Raw genomic sequence first — 17,944 nt, 5'->3', positions numbered from 1 at the left:
CCGACTAAATCCGGCCACGAGTGACCGTAGTACCGTGCTGGCTATCAGCGAATAATAGTTGCAGGGACTACGGAATTTCATAAAAATGATTAGCCGTTATTTAGTAATCGTTGTTCGTTAACCGAAGCAGAATTCGCGAAATAAAATTGCGCCGCCGGGGAGGCATTGTCGCGTGTGCGCCTCGGTCGTTTGATTCCCGTAGTGCGAATGATGGCCGTCGCGCGGCGCTGGCCGCGCAATGGCGGCGCGCGCCGATGGCGCCGGCTGGGAGCGGGACCGTCAGTGATCAGTCGCAGAGGGACCACGCACGGTGGCGGTCGTGAGTTTTTGCAAAAGAGAGAACGCGTGCGATAGGACGAAGTAGATAAAGAAAGACAGCCAGACCGAGAGCGCGACAGTGAGAAGCAGAGGGAGAAGTAGCAGGTAAAGGACAAAGGGAAAAACAGAAGGACATTCCGCGGGCGGTTCGTGTGGTCGCCGAGTACGCGAGGTCCCACTCGTACGTGTGCGCGCGTGAATAGAGCTTTCGAATAGCCATCGTCGTCGTTCGATTTGATCGGTGCGTCGTCTCGTCGGTCCGTTTCAGTGCGTGTGTGTGTAGGCGCGCGCGCGCCCATCTCCGTGTGCGGTTTGCGCGTGAAAAAACACCGCACGGGTCTCTCTACCGTTACACGCCAGTGTATTCCAGCCAGCGCGTGTGTGTGCAGGCCACACATACGGTAGCACATACGTACGTGCAGCACGCGTATACACGTACATAGAAATAATACGTGCGACGAAGAGAAGCTTGCCGGTTACACGGGTCGCGTACAGTGCACGAAACCGAGAAAGAGAGAAGGGACAACACAGAGTGAGAGAAGGAGGAGGTGAGCAGCGGAGGAGGAGGAGGTGGTGGAGTGGCGGGCGTGGAGGGGGAGGAGGTACGGAGTGTTGGATTTGTTTTCTCGCACAACGGTGGAGCAAAACGGCCTCAAACTGTGGGGCTCTGGGGCGTTTTTTCTTCCTCCGCAAGGGATGTACTACCCCGTAAGTGAATGATACATTTTTCATGAATACCGTGCGTTCACCGGGAGTCTATGCTCTGTATGCCAGGCTGGAGAGGGAGAGAGCGAGCGAGGGAGGCGTCTGTCTCCGTCGCTCTCTACCCTCTCCTGGCTGGAAACGTTCGAAGGCGTCGGTTCGATATGAGGCGCCAGGGTCCATGCTTACTTTCTATTTTCAACCCGTGCAAACGATTGAATCATTTCTATTTCGCGATTCGACAACTCAAACATAACTCTCGATCGATTCTCATCGCGATGGAAAGCGTGCCCGGAATAATAAAAGACGCGCAGCACAGTGTCTTGTCCCTGCGACGCGTCCTTTTGCTCGGCCGCTCGAAGGCGGTCGTATTTCTCGTATCTCCGGCTGACAGAAGCTTTATCAATCATCCGCCTTTAGTTCCGAGGGGGGGTTAAAGGATTTTAGAGCAACGTTTTTCGTATACATTTCGTTCAACGCGGTCGCGTTTGAGGTTATGTCCGTCTCCGCCGGGAGGCTGCCAGTGAGAGGGAGAAAACGCGTAGCACTGGAAGCCGCAATTGTGTGATCGTTTCAACGATATCAAGTGCGGAGATCAGCCTTGGTCGTCGAGATAGTAGCAAAACATGCGTTTCGGGGGACCTTGTCCGATTATCTATCGCTTTAAGAGACGCTTCCGCGAAAGTGAGGTTAGGATGCTTGGCGAGGGACACGGGCAGAGGGCACTTTGGAGTGAAAGTAAATACGTTGCCTGGCGTATTTCTTTAGCGTGTTTATTACCTCGTTAGATGTTACATTCTTGTGTCCGTAATAAACTAATGCTACGGCAATATAATTCGCTTTTCAGCAATATTTACTATCCACCGTTGGGCTATATGTATGTTTATTATAGTCGTGTACTACGCATTATTTTTGCACATAATATTCAGTGTTATTTTATCTAAATTCCATCGATGAGCCGCTGGTTTAGATAACGTGGCAAAACAGCCGCGTAGCAATCGCGTTCGCTTTCGTCCTCGTTTGTCCGTCTGAATTCGGTGCAGGTATAGCGCCCGCGTGCATTCACTGCCCTAGGTAGGTAGTCATTCGAGCACAGGGCTTTCCCGGCATGAACAGGCTCCCCCGCGATCCGAAATTCCCTTTCTTCGCAGCTGTGGGGCCCTGGCGGATTATATTTCGCGCACAATAAAAGCTGACCGTTTTCTTTCGTCCTCGGTGGGTCGGAGCGCGCCGTTTTTGTTCCCTGCGACCGAGGTTCTGCAAATCGGGGATTCAGCTTGCTTGATTTATTGCCCCACGATATTTCAGCCCGAATATTTCGGTCTTTAGGTGCGTTCCGGTTCCAACGGGGAGGGTATTATTCATCAGCGCTTTCAGACGGAGCTGCATTTGAACTTTAGCTGCAACGTGGAATTACATGTTACGATCTTGATTACGGGATAGCATACGGTCTCGGTGACGAGTGAAGGCACGTGCCTTCTGGCGCGAAAATATTGCGTCTTTACGTTTCGTTGAGCTCGATTCCTTGCTCCAATTAATTGACATTAATGCGTACGTTGGAGGATTACCTGCTTCGTCACTATTTCTTCTTCGCCCCTTATATAAACATTTCGAGCGTATCTGGAACACCTGAACCGATTTTATCGCTCTTTTCGGTGTAACAGCTGTTCTCCGAATAAATTGCGCTAAATAAGCTGGGAATCTGTGTACCTATAAACGATCGTTAGAAAGTATTTTAATGGCGATACCCTGTATAGAAAATAGGGGGAGAGACGGTTGATCCTATCGGATCCACTGGAAATCCTCTGTACACGGGAAAAGCGATTAAAGCGTGTAGTTATTGCGAACAATAGTACGCAGATTAACCAACAGTGTACGTCGAAGTTTCGTACACGTTATTCAGCATCGAAACTTCGCCCTTTTTCCATGCTCAGACAAAAACGCATCGAAACCGCGGCGAACGTGATTTAAACTATCCCGAGCACAAAGAAACGTCGTTGGAAATCGAACAATCGCAATCGATTTCGCAACACAATGCATCTCCCGTCCGCTCAGAAATCCCATCGACTCCCGGTTAATTTCCACGCTGGCTCAAAATGTTCCTCGCTCCGAAAGAAGGGAGGAATAGGGGGAAACCGAGAGCCGGGAGCTTTTCGCTCGACAGGGGAACGCGAGCGGTTCGCGGCGGTTAAAAGAGAAACTTCTCCACGCACGGGCACACCGAGCGGGGGGTAGAAAGCATTTCAAAAGAGATTATACACCGCCACGACCTCGCGGGATATTATTCGACTACGCTAATCCATCGGGGTATTACCGCTGCCAATTCCCTGCGAGAATACATAAGCGAATAAAAGAGGCGGAAAAAAAAAATGGTCGGATCGCGATGGCGAGCAGCCTTTCGCGAAATAAAAGTCAAGCTTTTTGGGTCAAGCGCCTTAGCGCGAGTCGCGCACACCCTCCTGTACAACCCACCCTTGCCGTTTCAATATTATTCCCCGTGCAGGCTGACGGTCAATGGAGCTCGAACAAGTCGAAGTGGACGATTCTCGCGAGCCCCAACGTCATCTCGAAGCACTTGCGTCGGGCGTTGATTCGTCGCTAATCTTTTTTTTCCACCCCTCCGCGCTGCGACGACGGATCTCCTACCCTCCTGGTGCTCGCCTACTCGCGACGCAGTTTCGCCAGCGACGTCGCGTATATATCGAAATATAGGACGGTGGGGGCTATTTCCAGCTTCCGGCGTCGGTACTTTATTTCGAAGCGAGCTCCACCGATCGATCGCTCCCATCGGCTGGCCCTTAAGCAGGGACATAGGGGGTTCGCGCTCTGTTCTCCCCCCCCCCCCCCTCCCTTTGTCGCCGATGCAAATTCGCTCGGGGGGGATCGTACTCGGGCGTAATTGCGGCCGTGTCACCGAAACGACCGAGAATTTGGTCTTTTTCGGGGGGAGCGGAATGGATGAAACACTGGGTGGATGTGTTGTGAGATGTGTTGGAGTATTTTTGGTGGGGTGGGTGAGAGGTAGCTTGTAGGGGCTTCAGGGTCGGATCGACGGTGGTGTTTGGTAGTTTAGTAAATAATTGTGGGACGATCTTAAATTCGTGATTAAGTTTGGGTAGGTTTGAAGAAGCTTTCCTATAGATTTGAGATAATAGGTCCTCTGTTATTTAAATGTGAGCTCCCTTCGGCCATTCTACCGTCTTAGGTACGGCAGCAATTTCAAGTGGTAATTCATTAGGCAGTTCCATAAATCCTTACTTTTATTGCACATAATTTAACTGCCGCCCGGGCAGCAATGGAAAAAGAAGAATAGGTCGGGGAATTTTCCAAGCGGTGTTCTGGGAACGAAAAATGAAACGGTATTCACAGTTGGAGGAATTCTCTCCGGCATTCTAGCAACGGTATCGTCGTTGGTTTATTTCATCTATAATTGTCCCGCAGCTTTTAAACTTCTTCCCCGGCGTTGTTTCCCCGACTTCGCCTGGGAAGTTCAGTCGACAGTGTCCCCCATCGAACCGATCTGTTTTTCTCGGGTCTTAGGTAAATTGTCCTTGCACTGTCACCTTGCTACTGATACTCCTGCCCCGGGGTCGCTTAATCGATGCGTTTTTCCACGGCTAACCGCATCTTTGATATTATTATCGATAGCTGCGCATGGACACTTCCGTTCACGTGCCTTGAATCCATTACGACTCTGTTATCGTTAGCATCTTGCTTCTGAATCCGATTGCCAGCCGTGCACTTTTAGCTAAGAATTTTAATCTCGGCGAATTAAATCGCGCCCGATACCAGTTAGCAAATGAGACTCGAAACGTTCAGCTTCGAATTCAGGATTCGGCTTAACTTCAGCTTTCCGGCGGAATTGAAAGTTGCTTCTCGCGGAGCAATCTTCCTGATTGGTACAGACTGGAATCGAGAAGTTCGCGCAGCGGGAAACGGCTTTGCTTTCTGCGAAACAGCTATCGAATGCGAGATCGTTTCAGCTGTATCGAAACTTGCGCCTGAAACCGTTAGAATAAATCTTGACGACTCTCCATCTGCATCTCCGCTGGCAAAGTCCGTTCACCTCTCCTGGATCGGGGTTGTTCGGTTGATTCCGATCGAACACAAGCTATTTTTATTATTCTCGGTTTTGAACCCTCGAACCGGGGGTCATGCACGCGAAATTACGTACGGTCGCGTGCTAACGGGAGTTCTAAAGATCACGCGTTCCCTTTTATAGCCTTTGGACAGTTCCACGGCATTCTCGGTCGCCTTACAGCGCACCGAATGCACGGCGCTGCATCCAGTGCAATGGAAATTGCAATTAGTCGAAAACTGAGGCAGCGAAATCGCAATGAGCGACGAGGAGGTTCTTCGACTCTGTATTTTGGGTATTCAGTGCAGAATTACAGTGGTTGAGACGAAGAATCTTAAACTCCATGCTTGGAGATATTGGCACATGCGTACTCAGTTCTTTTGTAGTAGAACGCGCAGAGAAATTGTCGCGAAATTGACGAGCCCTCTTAGGAGAATACGTACGTGCAGGTGACGCGTTCTGCTCCGTTCGATCGATCGAAGGGGTCCTCGAATCTCTCTCGGAAGCGCAGTTTCATTTACCTAAGACGAAGCCGTAGGGACAATGCAGCGCGACCAGCTCGATTCCTCTATTCGCCGATCGAATTTAAGAGCGTGCGTTCCCTCGACTTACCCGGAGAATAGCTTAGATTCCACTGAACGTGAAATCGAGTACGTTGGTTCGATTGAAACCTTAAACAGGTGATAATCGAATGCACGAATTCTCCGGAACGCATGCATGAATTCTCGGGAACGCATGCACGACGGAGAGAGTCGCGTTCGACGTTACGAGAACTGTTTACTCTTGCATCCTCCGGGAAGGGGAATATCCTCCATTCTGTTGGAGGAGAGAAGCGGGCCGGTCAGGTAACGAAGAAAACGATTAATTACGCGGCGGGTTCGGATATTAAGAGATATTTCACGTGTCTCGCGTAAATCGAGGGAACAACGCGCGCGAAATGGGAGGAAGTATCACTTTAAGCTTTAAACTACGCTCGACGCCGTTAATTTGCTCGGTGAATACGTGTCAAGGCCTTTCCCGCATGCCCGGCCATTGTTTTTTCACCGTTGAATCGCTCTTGTTGCAAATTATCACTTATGAATACGCTTAACTCTCCGCTTGGGAGGAATTATTATTCGCGGTTCTTCTTCTCTTTGAAGAAAACTCCTCCGTTCCCATTGTCCCCTGATTCTATCCCCGAAGGAAGAGCAGAGGGGGATATTATCTTGCGCGATAAAAAGTGGCGCGGCGATAGAAAATCGTATCGACGGAATGTTGACGGAAAATTATGAAACAGCTGGGTTGTTTGATTAGAAAGCTGCCGGCGGGAAGAAACGTATCTATTCTTTGTCTACTCTTCGCGATGCAGGATCGACGAATATGAGTTTGCGGTCTGCGCAAATGTTTGAGGGGCTCGCTTTTCAAATAGTCGCTGAAACTCGCTGCATTCGAGGCATTCGAGCAAGGAAGTCCGGGTCTTTTCGTCTACGAATGTAACTGGCTATTTGAGGAAGCTAAGAGATGCTGTTATTAAAAGCTGCTTTGGAAGAAGAATTCAGAGTGCGGCACGGGCGAAATTGGTTAATGTTTCGACGGGGAGTATGAAATTTTCGCCGTGGAATGCTAATAACGGTAATCCCTTCGTTTCCCAATTAGCGCGCCAGGGAGAATGCAATATCGAGAACATCCTCCGGTTGGTGTCCATGCACTGATAAGGGAATTAACTTATAACGTAGGCCCGGGATTAAGATTGATGATTAAATAGCGCAGCGCATTAGCTATTGTCTCGCCAGGGACGAGGCAACACGGTGCCATTATTCACGGTCAACAATAAGACTGCACGACACCGTGGATTGGCGTCATACATCCTGACATTTGACACGTAACTGGCGAGGTTAATTTCGGACGGGTCAGCGCGTGGTTACTCGCCGAGGAAATCGATTAGGAAGAAAATCTTCCCGCGTACTTTTATCCGGTCGCTTTAAATCGGGACACGAATCAAATCTGTTTATCCCCGTCATCGACTTTTCCATTGGCCTGCGAGCTATCTTCGAGCGCGTACCTTCTCGAACCCAATCCCGCCCCAAGAAAAGGACCATTCTCCATCCTTGCAGCCCTGCTTGCGAAGATTATACAAAGGAAATTCGATAAATTATCGGACAGAATCGAGAAGGAATCCCCATTCTTTATTTTCAATTGCTTGTAGAGGCTCCAGAAAAGGAGCGCATTTGTCCGAGGATCTGGGTACTCGTTTTCCACCGCGATTCGGGCGTTTTAACTATGCGCGGAGCTTGCCATCGCTGGGGGGATGATTGAGTTGACAAAGTTGCGCGGGCTGGACGCGGTCCATTTGCAGATTCCGGCCCTTCATTTATCCGCGTGGACGTTTCACCTTCGCTCCTCTCGCGGAAACGAATAAATCGAGCCTCCCCGACGGGATCGCTGGTTCTGTCCCCTTGTCCAAGGGGGATATATTTATCCGTGGAAACGCGACAGGCCATTCGGTAACGAGACGCATTTAAACTCGCCTTGCCTTTGATACGTGCCAGCGGCGATTCGTCATTTTCGGTATTAATCCGCGTCGCTGAGCTTGTCGCGCGCGCTCTCGCAGGTAACTCGCTTCTTAAACGTTACTTTCGAATACCAGCCGCGCTCTCCGATACGATTTTGCGAGGGATTGCCGAAGACTTTTCTGTCCACGATCTCCGAGGTCGCCCACCCCCGCGTCACTCTGCTTAATTTCGTTTCGATTCCACCAGCCATCGCCAATGGCTCGCGAGTTGCCGCGTTCGGTAACGAGCGATAAATTGTTAGCCGCGAGAGAAACCAACGCGATCGATTGTCCTACTCTCCCCTCCAGTCGCCCGATAATCGACAGCGAATATTATTAACCGCGACGAACGCGACGGAGGCCAGCAACCCCAGAACCTCGAGGAGCAGCCTCGACCCTGCCACGACAGCCGCGACAACCGTACGTTTTCGAACGTGGCACCGAAATATACACAAGTCCCAGTCGAATGCCAACTTCCACACGACCGTCTGCTTTTATCGATGCTCTAACGCCTGTCGCCCGTTTCGCTTGTTTATTTCAAGACCAGTCTTCAGCGAGCTTCTTGATTGTGCGCTCGCTTGCTCAACCCCCTCGCTACTGGGGGTGGACTATAGCCGTCCGACGTAGAGCGGTCGCCGGGCGTTAATGAGGAGATTGCACGAGGGTGGCGCGTCACAGATTTGGCTCAAATTTTGCATATAATTAGAGCATATTGTGGCGCAATAATGCGAGCGTAGCGCTGCTAAAAAAAATCGCGTGGAGACGGGGCCGATAATTTTTTAGATGAATTTATGGTGGCTTGCTTCGAACATTTGGATAACCGTGCTCTGCGAGCAGTGTCCGTAGGCTTTGATTTTATTTTCCAACGATTCGTAGAGATAGTACTCGTAAATTAATGAATGCTGACTTGGGGGGACTTGAAACGTGGGTGTAGATAGTATCAGACTTGGGGACTGTCGAGCCTATGACGTCTATGATGAGTTCCCTAAACTTTCGGGTTTATCAGCGGCTGGGTACAGCCCGCGAGGATGCGGGCGCGATTGATCTTGCTCGTTTTGATTAAACGACATATCCGGCGCGCATTAGGTATAAAGATCTCGTGCGGGTACCAGTATGGGCACGGAGCGAGGAAATAAAGTTCGGGACATTTCGAGGAATATAATCGTACGTTCTCTGTGACGCGAAGCGAGAAAATGTTGCTTATTAAGCGGAGTCGTTATAATTTTATTAACTACCGGTCGGAGCGGCCGATGTTCTCCTTGGCTTAATTAAATATTTCATCGGTCGCATGAATATACAACACTGCGCCGGAGTTTAAATTCGTCCGGATCAGAATTGCATAAAGGTCTTTGAAACTTTTAACTTCGACGGTTGAAAGGATCCTGCTATCCTTGGGCGCTTCTGTTTGGAGACTCGAAACGAAAATATTTGAGGACCAGAGGGAGGAAATGAAATTTCCTTCCCGTATCCCCGCGCAATTTCTTTGAAAGGATAACTTGAACCGTTTTTAGACGATCCCTGTTTGAAAATTCGTCGCTCCCTTACGCTCGCGGTTAAACAAGTTCTGCAAACTCTTTCAACATAATGTCCTCGTTACCTGGTCCGCTGAAAAATTGTGAAAACCAGTCTCGCTTTCCCGTCCTCTATGGAGAACCGTGTCCAAACCAACCCCCCTGTACGTCTCTCGCAAACAAGCCGAGGCCACCGCATTATTCCGCAAAAAATTCTCATATCCACGCATGGACGGACCGCATGACATCCTGCAAAATTTCCCCGGCTTCGGAAAATCCCCGACGATCCTCCAACTGGAGCCCCGCGTGCAGCGCGAGGTCCGCAGCGGTTGGCAGCGATCCAATGAAATTTCGCGTCCACTGCGCAAAAGCGCGCCTCTTTCGGCTTGGATCTCGCCAGCGAGCCGTGAGATAATTTCTGAAAAATCTATCCACCGAATTATTTCGACACGCCCCGCTTCGCAGGGTCTCCCTTCGGCGGAAGCAGACGCGCGACGATTTTTCAGCGCGCTCCGCGGCGCGCACGCTTATTTATGTTAATTGGGGAGGTTGGAGGGTGCGCCGCGTTCGAAAGGGCGAAATTGCGGGGATTTTTCTGCTGAGGATTTTCAGCAGGCGAAACCCTGGCTGCAATTAAACATTTTCGAGTGTCTCATTAAACGGCGCGCGTCGACGGGGAGCCGGAGGAGGCGCGATTTTCAACCCTCGTCTGCCGCTTGGCTCTCATTATATATAAACCCTTCGTCATCGGTCGGGTGATTCGCGTCTGAACGTCGCGGGGGTCTGCTTTTAGATCGGGGGATCGCGGGCGTTTATAACTGGCCAGCAGCCGCGGGACCGAGACTCCCGTGGATCGCGAAAATTGACCGTGAAATAGGAGCGGAGATGATTTTCGATCTCGGCTGTCGGGGATGAAGGTAATATCGCGGCGGGAGCGGTGCGGGGATAACGTAGAGGGTAAATGCAGCATAGGAGTAACGATGAGATGGGAATGCGATGGGAGTTCTGTTGCGATAAAAGTGATAGAATGGGAGGAATAATTTGGTGGAGTGAGATGACAATGGGGATAATGTAGCGGTGGGTGAGATATCGGAGTAAGAGCCTAGTGGGGGAGGTATTTGGGCGCGTTAAGGGTAAACATGAAAGCGAAAACAGGAGGTGTAATCGTGGGAGGAGAGAAGATTTTTAATCAATAGTAGTTATTCATTACGAGTTATCTGATACGGAGCAGAAACGGTTTTATTAAGGCAAGTGTGGTCAATATCGATACTATCCCTTCAACGAAACGTTTATTGCTCGATAATCCTCCTCAGAAATATCGCTCGTTGACCGTTCAGGGTAATTAGCAGGCTAATAAAGCGCGCCCGTGCGTGTTTCTTCCAGCGATCTCAAGAATTCCCAACTGCAAACTCGTTTCGGTATTTAAAAAAAAGAGAAAAAACGCTGCATCGAATAGTTTACGGTCTCGCAAAGTTTCCCGCAGTTTACGAACAACGCGGGGTAATCTTCCAGCCGACATTATCGTCCTTTCAACTACCGCGATTAATTAATTTTAATTACTAGCCCCGGTTATCGCGTAGCCGTTGCAAAATAGAATTAATCGCGTATTCATCGTCGGACGTCGGAGCGGAAAGCCCGAATAATATCGAATCCAGGGGGATTAATCGACGCGATACTCGAGCTTTTCGAGAGAACGGTTGATCCCAATTTCGCTGGAAATTAATCAAAATCGGGCAGTTATCCCCCGAAAGTGTCGCTGACAAAACGATCCGGGGGGGTTCGTTTGCGTTTCGAGTTTCCTCGCCGCGCCGCGATACTTTAAACCTCCCCCGCGGGCACTTTATCGATCATAAACGAACAGCTGTAAACACCGCGTTTCGCTCGGAGCGTCGTTTTAATTGCCGCCGCGACCGAGGAGAAATTTGTCGCGAAAAATGGCGGCGAGCATCGAAAATAGATTCATCGGGCGGGGCTGGGGGGAGGAAAAATTGCTTTAATCGTCGCGATTATCGCGAGAACGGCGCGGTGTATTATACGGTGCTGGCGCGCAGGAGCCCCCCGCTACGTGTTCGCGCCAGTTTAACTTTAGTTTAGCCGGTGTAACTCTGTCGGCGAGAGCTGCAGTCGATGAACACCGCGGCCTGTCTGCGAAAAAGTTTGCGCTTCGACTGCTACTTTGTACTTTGCGTCCCACCCCCACTGAAATTCCCTTTACTCGCCCGCGAGAGAAATTTGTTGCTGGGAAACTTGCTCCTCTTCCCTTGCAGATTTCCCGGTCCTTTTTGTCGGCGACGGTGCTCGGCCTTTAACCGTTAAAATCGCGGAAGAACAAGAGTCAGAATAAATTCGCCTCGCGTGAACGTTTCTTTCTTGGGATAAAAGCCTCGGTCCTGCGGTTCTCCTGGCAAGGGAATTTACCGATTCGCCCTTTCTAGCCCCTTTCGGTCCCGTTAATTCTGTTCGCCACAACGATTCCAGCGAGAAAACGACTCCCTTTAACTCAGCTCTTCGAGCCATTTTTCGTCGGCGGCGTCGAAGAATTCCGGAGAATTCCCTTCTCGATTGCGCAGCCAGGCTGAAGGAGACGATCGCGGCCGACTCAATATCTCCCCCCCCCCTGGACCACAACGAATTCTTTGTTGGTCCGTCGGACGAACTTAATCTCCGTCGTGTACGAGGAACGTAATAAAACGAGCGCGGCTCTATCGCGGGGGCGAATCATACGCCATTCCCACGGGGCCCTGGGAGCGTATGATTCTGGCCGCGGTTCTTCTCTCTTCACGCGAGGAGAAACCCGAGGCGGAAAAGCTCCAGGACGTGTCGTCGCGGTGGCAGTGTCGGTGCGGATATCGATCGGTCCAGGGTAGTCGCAGCTTCTCTTTAAGTCATCCAGGGCCCAGGACCACCCACGCGTCCGCCCCTGACTACCCTCCGACGCCCCTTCCTCCCACACGGTTCCATTCCACCCACGCAGCCTGCAGTTTCATCCACCGAGGGCACCCTCGTCTATCTATCCCTCTGTGTAGACCTCTTCTTCCCACTTCTTCCCTCTCCGTCCTCCTTCATCCCTCTTGCACCGCGTGTCTCTCTCAGCGCCTTCTATATTTTCGCTGTCGCTGGTTCGCTTCAAGGTTCCGTCCTATCGACGCGTTCCATCCTTGGTTTCTCTCTACGCGTTTCTCGCGATCCTTGCACCCTGATCTTGAATCCCTCCCCCGCATCGTTCACCGCCGCGGAAGGGCAGTTCCTTTCCTTTCCTCTTTGCGGATCGATGATAAAGGTATTCACGGACAGACCCACCCTCCCTTTCCCGCGATCCAATTCCTCTCGCTTGATCGGTTAGTCGCCGAGGAATGCGCCAGAATGCACTGGCTTCCTTTGTTGATGCCTCGTAGAACGTCTCGGCGCGTAATCTGTTATTCATATTAGTTCTCCTCGCCCGCGCAGGCGGCGGCACAGCCCCGTCCAGTCGTCGTGTTCCCGTCACAGTTCGTTGAATCATCTTGGGCCGCTCTTCTTCCCCAGCTGTGCGCTTTCCAGGCTCCGAGAACCGTCTTAGCTTTCCGGCTTTGTCCCTTCGGGCAGTTAAGTGCCACTTGCCGCGAGTATTTTCGATGTTCCGCTGGGAACTTGACACCGTTCTTGGCCTGCGCCTTTCCGCAGCCCCCAGTTCCTCGTGGATTTTCCCCGGCCCTTTGTTTGGCCGCTGTTTGCGTAGGCATAATGTGCGTTCTTTGTGCCGATGCGCGCTAGACATCTGCTTCGAGAGGATTACCAAGAAAAATTGACCTTGTCTGCATTCGTGAGAGAGAGAGAGAGTCCCTTGTAAAAATCTCTTTTCTAAGTTCCTCCACTCTCTGCTCGGGTATTTCAAGAAAGCCAACTTCAGATTCCTGCTATACAAGCCTAATCCAAACCCTCAGACCTACCAGCAGCTCAGACGAGCTCTGTAGAACAATCTCGAGGAGGGTGTCTCCGTAGGAAAAATAGAAAACATTCTCGTTTTCAGCATCCACTGTGGACATTCCAGGTTTCCACGTTTCCAGAAGCTTTTCCCACCCCGTGTTCCTTGCAGGAAGCCTCGAGTATCGATCTCTCAGCCTCGTATACGAAATCTCCGACCACCCTCTCTCTCTCTCTCTCTCTCTCTCTCTCTCTCTCGGCGTGCCCTGTTCATTATACTTTGTAAGGGAAAGAGAGAGAGAGATGTCAGGAAGGGAGAAGAAAGGGTGGAAGATTTGAGGACGCGAAATGGGAGCGGGGTGTGCGTGGGGGGAGAGGGGTACTACATTCGCCGCTAAATGTGGTTGCAGATAATGACTGGGGTCATCCTCGGGGCTATCTGTCTCTCGTCGCTCCTCGATAGCGTTCCCGCTTGCCTCGCTGCGCGGCGAGTTTATTTATTTAGATTTTACTACGAGGTGGCAAAGTTCTTGCTGCAAACTCGACAGACGAATGGTGATTAGCGGTGGCCTCTTCGAAATTAATTATACCTGCGAGGGCTCCAAGTGCTGGGCGGTAGAAAGAGGGAAGCTCTGGATGGACGTTAAGTGCAATTGAACTGAATTATGTATATGATTAGCGCGATGAATTCTCATTAACACAGAGAGAACCACCCCCTCTTCGTTCGCGCCGCGAACTTTCTACTCTTCCCGCGCATGCAGGGCGCTCGCAAATATCCATTAGCTACGGATGTCGCGCGCCAATGGCGAAGAGAAAGCTTGTAATTTCCTCGATCGGCTAAAGGAAATAAATAACCCCGCCCCGCGAAACAGAGGAAATAACGTAAAAATTCATCGACCCCCTTTAACGTTATCGGCCCACGTGGTCCAGCGAGCGTGTGCAGCCTTAATTCAACAGATCCTGAGGACGGCACAGGACTCGGGTGCCGTTAGCACGATTTACGGCCGGACCGATATTAAAACGCGAGCGTAATTTACGAGCGGAGCGGCGCAGCTGCCGGCGACGCGGAGGCGTGCGCCGCTCTATCAATCGTTTTGCATGAGAAGGAGAGGATAAAGCGACCATTCGCGGTTCCCACGTGGTCGACGGACGAGAATCTCGATCGTTGGCAACGGGGTTACCGTGTCCGTCGAGTGTAACGAGCTTCCATTCGCCGAAACGCGACGAGAGCGTGTTTCATACTCTAGCCATGGATGAAGGGAAATCGATCCTCTTGCGCCCCCTTCTGTTTTTAGTTTTGTTAATCCGTTTGCAACTGGTGCAAGTATCGCTCGAAACCTTTCGTTTCATCAACCTGTTCGAAATTGGTTTCCATATTGCGTCGGTGAAAGAGTATTCGGTGAGCAAGTAAGCTATGCAAGGGCGCTCGAGTTTCCCTTTAGAGTAATCATCTCAGTTCACTCTTGCCTCGTCGAATCCGAAGGCTACTTCCAGCACCCATCGAGTCACCATTCCACTTACCGATTAAGCCCTGTCGAGGACTGAGAATTTGCGTATGCACGGTGTGTTGCATTGCCAATGGAATAATCAAATAGCGCGATTGTATCGCATTATGTAGGTACAACTTATCGGCATTCTTGGAAGTGTTCTCTCGGCGCGGGCAGGTTGGATCTCGATCGAAGTCGGTGTAATTTGCTCGGGCCGATCGCGTGATTCGTCCAGTAATTTCGCGAGGATACGCGGACCGGCCAAGGCATCCCGGGCTCGCGAGCGAGAAAGGGGGAGGGCGGACGGGGTCGATATCGATTTCCATCGCGCGGAAAAGCTGGCTCGCGTGCGCGAATGAAACTAATTTCCATTCCGCGTGCATGGAGCGCGGCCGGCCGACACGAGTGTTTATCCTATTATGTTTGCGAATTATCTGTCGCGATAGCGTCACGATTTTCGGGTCGCCGTGGAAGGTCCCCGGTATATACACCGCCTTCCTCAGGGTTATCTTTATTTGTCGCGGTGAGCGGGTCGCTTTATCGCGGATTCCGGCGATTCTATTTCTACAAGGACTCTTTTGCAATTCCCAATTAAGCTGATCGCGGCCGGGATAGCAGAACGCCTGCACCGCGACTTCCACTTGCTTATGTTCCGTGCTTTTTTCTGTTTCAGGTAAGTGTCCAGTCATCTTTGCTAGAGTATAGGTCCGCAGGTGGATTCCGTGAGTGTACGCCACCCCTTTTCAGTGTGATTGATTAATCGTTAACGTCGGGAGTCGATTGATGGCTTCAGACACAGGTTTCTGTATTGCTCCACTTATCCAATGATCAGACACGCGCTACATATTTAGGTGCAAAACACTCGGGGATCAATCAATCGCACGATAAAACACGAAGGCGTGGAATCGTCATTAGGTATCGGGGAAACAATCCCTCCCGCCCGGTTATCCGCTGAAACCCCCTTGTTCCCGAAAAACACTTTCGGAGATATCGATACTAAGTAGATAAGAAGAGCCCCGTAGCTATTTGTCAGCCGGGTTTGATCACCCACGTATCGTAGACGTTACTATTCATATCGAAGATCCGGTGAATATCTGTCCCGACGGCTTGCAAGCTTCGTCGCTCGCTCATAAAAGCTCGCTCGCTTCTCTTCCCATTAAACTGGTCGAACGCTAATTTTCAAGCAAATGGCACTGAGTAGAGCTCGCAAACAACGGAAATTGATGGACTTTCAACGGGATATTTTTCATTTTTCCTCTCCCCGATGCTTCCCCGAGCGAAATGCAAATTCAGTGGACGACGGAGTTTGCAGATTTTCGCGGGAAATTGAACGACTACTAAACAGATTGAATAATTCAGAAGCATACGAGGCTTGTAGACCAAAGTGCAGGTCTCGAGCTTTATAATGCATAAAGTTGCAACAAGTTGCATGGGTCGCATATTTTCCCGGCGATTGGTGAATCGGCGGTCTCGAGATTCGAGTTGTCACGGTTGGACGCGGTATTCCACGCACCTTGCAGCAATCTCGCGGCGGGGAATCGCAGCTTGCACGCGAATCGACCGAGACGATGGGACGCCGATCCTTGAAACTATTTCCACTCTGTCTTAAAAGCGCAAGTTCTTGAACGCAAAGGAACGCATCTCTGCCAAACGTATTCCCCTGAGACTACCTTGCGTCGAGTGAAAAGGTGTTCGTCGAACTATCAATGGTTAATTCAGTCACCCAGCAATCGATCAGAATTCTAGCCAAGGACTGGGCTAATTAAAAATTTGCTGGAGCGGCACCCAGCGTTACGCCGGGTCGGTTAATTGAGGGATACGTCGCGATAATTACGAGTTGGTTGCCAGATGCGTGGCGAGCTTCGTCTTCCCCGCCCCTCCCACGCTCACGTCTCGGCGATTATTAATTATACACCGTGCATTATTATTAGATTGCAGCCTGCGCAAGCTTCAAAGACGCACTTAGGGCGCGCTTGCACTTTCCGCGCGATATCGTCAAACGGAAACACTCGCCGTAGGTGCGGCGCACAAAGCTGTGTGGCTGCTCGCGTCGCGGGCCTCCGCTCGGAATGTCAATTACTCGCGAATGGAATTTCTGCCGTCGACAGATGCTCGCTGATTGCACGCGTATTTGGCCGGTGAAAGATGCGGGAAATTCGTCGAGCACCCTGTTTGCTGTCGTCCCTCTTCTTTCTACGTGAAATTGTTGGAGGAGGATGTTGCGCACAGGATATTAATTCTCAGACCAGCACACGTGTCATTTAAATTCCAAGGCTTGCACAATTCAGACTTCTTCCATTATTACCGCATTTACGAGCTCCCTTGTTCCGGTTAATACCCTCGCGTCTGTCTCGAGGGGCATTGATTACCTCCAATTTCATTTAAAAGAAAGTCGACAAAGGGAAGCAATATCGCGCGAATGAATCCCGCGGCCAGTGTCTAACATAATGCTATTGATCGTTTGTTAACACAGCACGAGCCGGAGCCTGTAAGTTTAATTAATTGACCCCGTTCAGGATGGGCTACGCGTATCGAGTGGTCGCGGATGAAACGATGCTTCGATCGATTTTAATTACCCCCTCGCAATTATCTCGCTCTCTGTAACGCGATTTGTTCGACGAGACCGTCGGAAAAAGAGGAAGATTGTCGACTGGATAATCGCATTCAAATCCAGTGCAATCAATCAGCCCTCGCAAAAACCTGTCCTAATGTCCCAGTCTAAGGAATCCGAAACTTTTTACGACGAAGAGCAACGCCTGCTAAAACGAACCGTCGTCTGGAGAGCTGATGCAGTTGCTGGAAATTCGCAGAAGCAATTACTCCCGGCTAAAGTGAAAGAACGCTACCATTAATCAGACGTGGAAAGGCGGCGAATTTTCAGGAAAATTAACAACCGCGCCGCGTAGTAGTTACGTCCGTTGGTGGCCGTAATCGAGGCGCGAAGATTAAAATTCAACGGGGTCCCGCGGGGAATATCGAAGAATTATGGGTAACGGGCGCGGTTTATGCCCCTGATCCGGTTTGCTTAATATCCAGCCCCACCTCCTTTTCATCCAACGCCTCTCGGAGTTTTCCGTCGCGGTCCAGTTTCGGGATCGCGATTAAAGCACCACGATTAAGGGCGATTCGCGTTCAAGTGGCGGTAATGGGACAGTAACGCCTCCCGAGATGGAAACCAGTCCTGGCCGCGTTCCTTCGTCCATCGTCATCGTTATCATCCATTGTCATTACCGTGACGTTCCGCTGCCGTGCCAGTCCGCGATCCCACGTGAGATTCATTATCCAATCTGCCCGTTGACACAGTTTACGGTGTTTCTCTTCTCTCTACACCGTCCAAATTGCCTGGCCCCGCAATGACACTTCCGGCGTGGCCTCTTGCGCAATTTTCCACGGCTGGACGCAACGGAAGAACGTC

At 50.8% G+C, this 17,944-nt stretch overlaps 1 protein-coding gene across 5 annotated transcripts in view; it reads left to right on the top strand.

Annotated features, from left to right (window-relative positions):
- The window catches only part of LOC143372090 (RNA binding protein fox-1 homolog 2), a 228,523-nt gene that overhangs the window by 95,139 nt on the left and 115,440 nt on the right, over nt 1–17,944 (top strand). For 2 of the 5 annotated variants that reach the window (XM_076817995.1, XM_076817994.1), the window contains exon 1: nt 875–1,026. The exons of 2 other annotated variants lie outside the window; for them this stretch is intronic. In XM_076817995.1, coding sequence (XP_076674110.1) covers nt 1,015–1,026 — 12 coding nt within the window. In that variant the 5' untranslated portion in view covers nt 875–1,014. Of the gene's footprint in view, nt 1–874; nt 1,027–15,309; nt 15,329–17,944 lie in introns of those variants that run through there. One more of the 5 variants, XR_013086209.1, reaches the window with a different exon arrangement.

Source organism: Andrena cerasifolii, chromosome 8, assembly GCF_050908995.1.
Source record: "Andrena cerasifolii isolate SP2316 chromosome 8, iyAndCera1_principal, whole genome shotgun sequence".
NCBI lineage: Eukaryota > Metazoa > Arthropoda > Insecta > Hymenoptera > Andrenidae > Andrena > Andrena cerasifolii.
The sequence above is the reverse complement of the archived record's forward strand: the minus strand, read 5'-3'. Positions and strand labels throughout refer to the sequence as shown.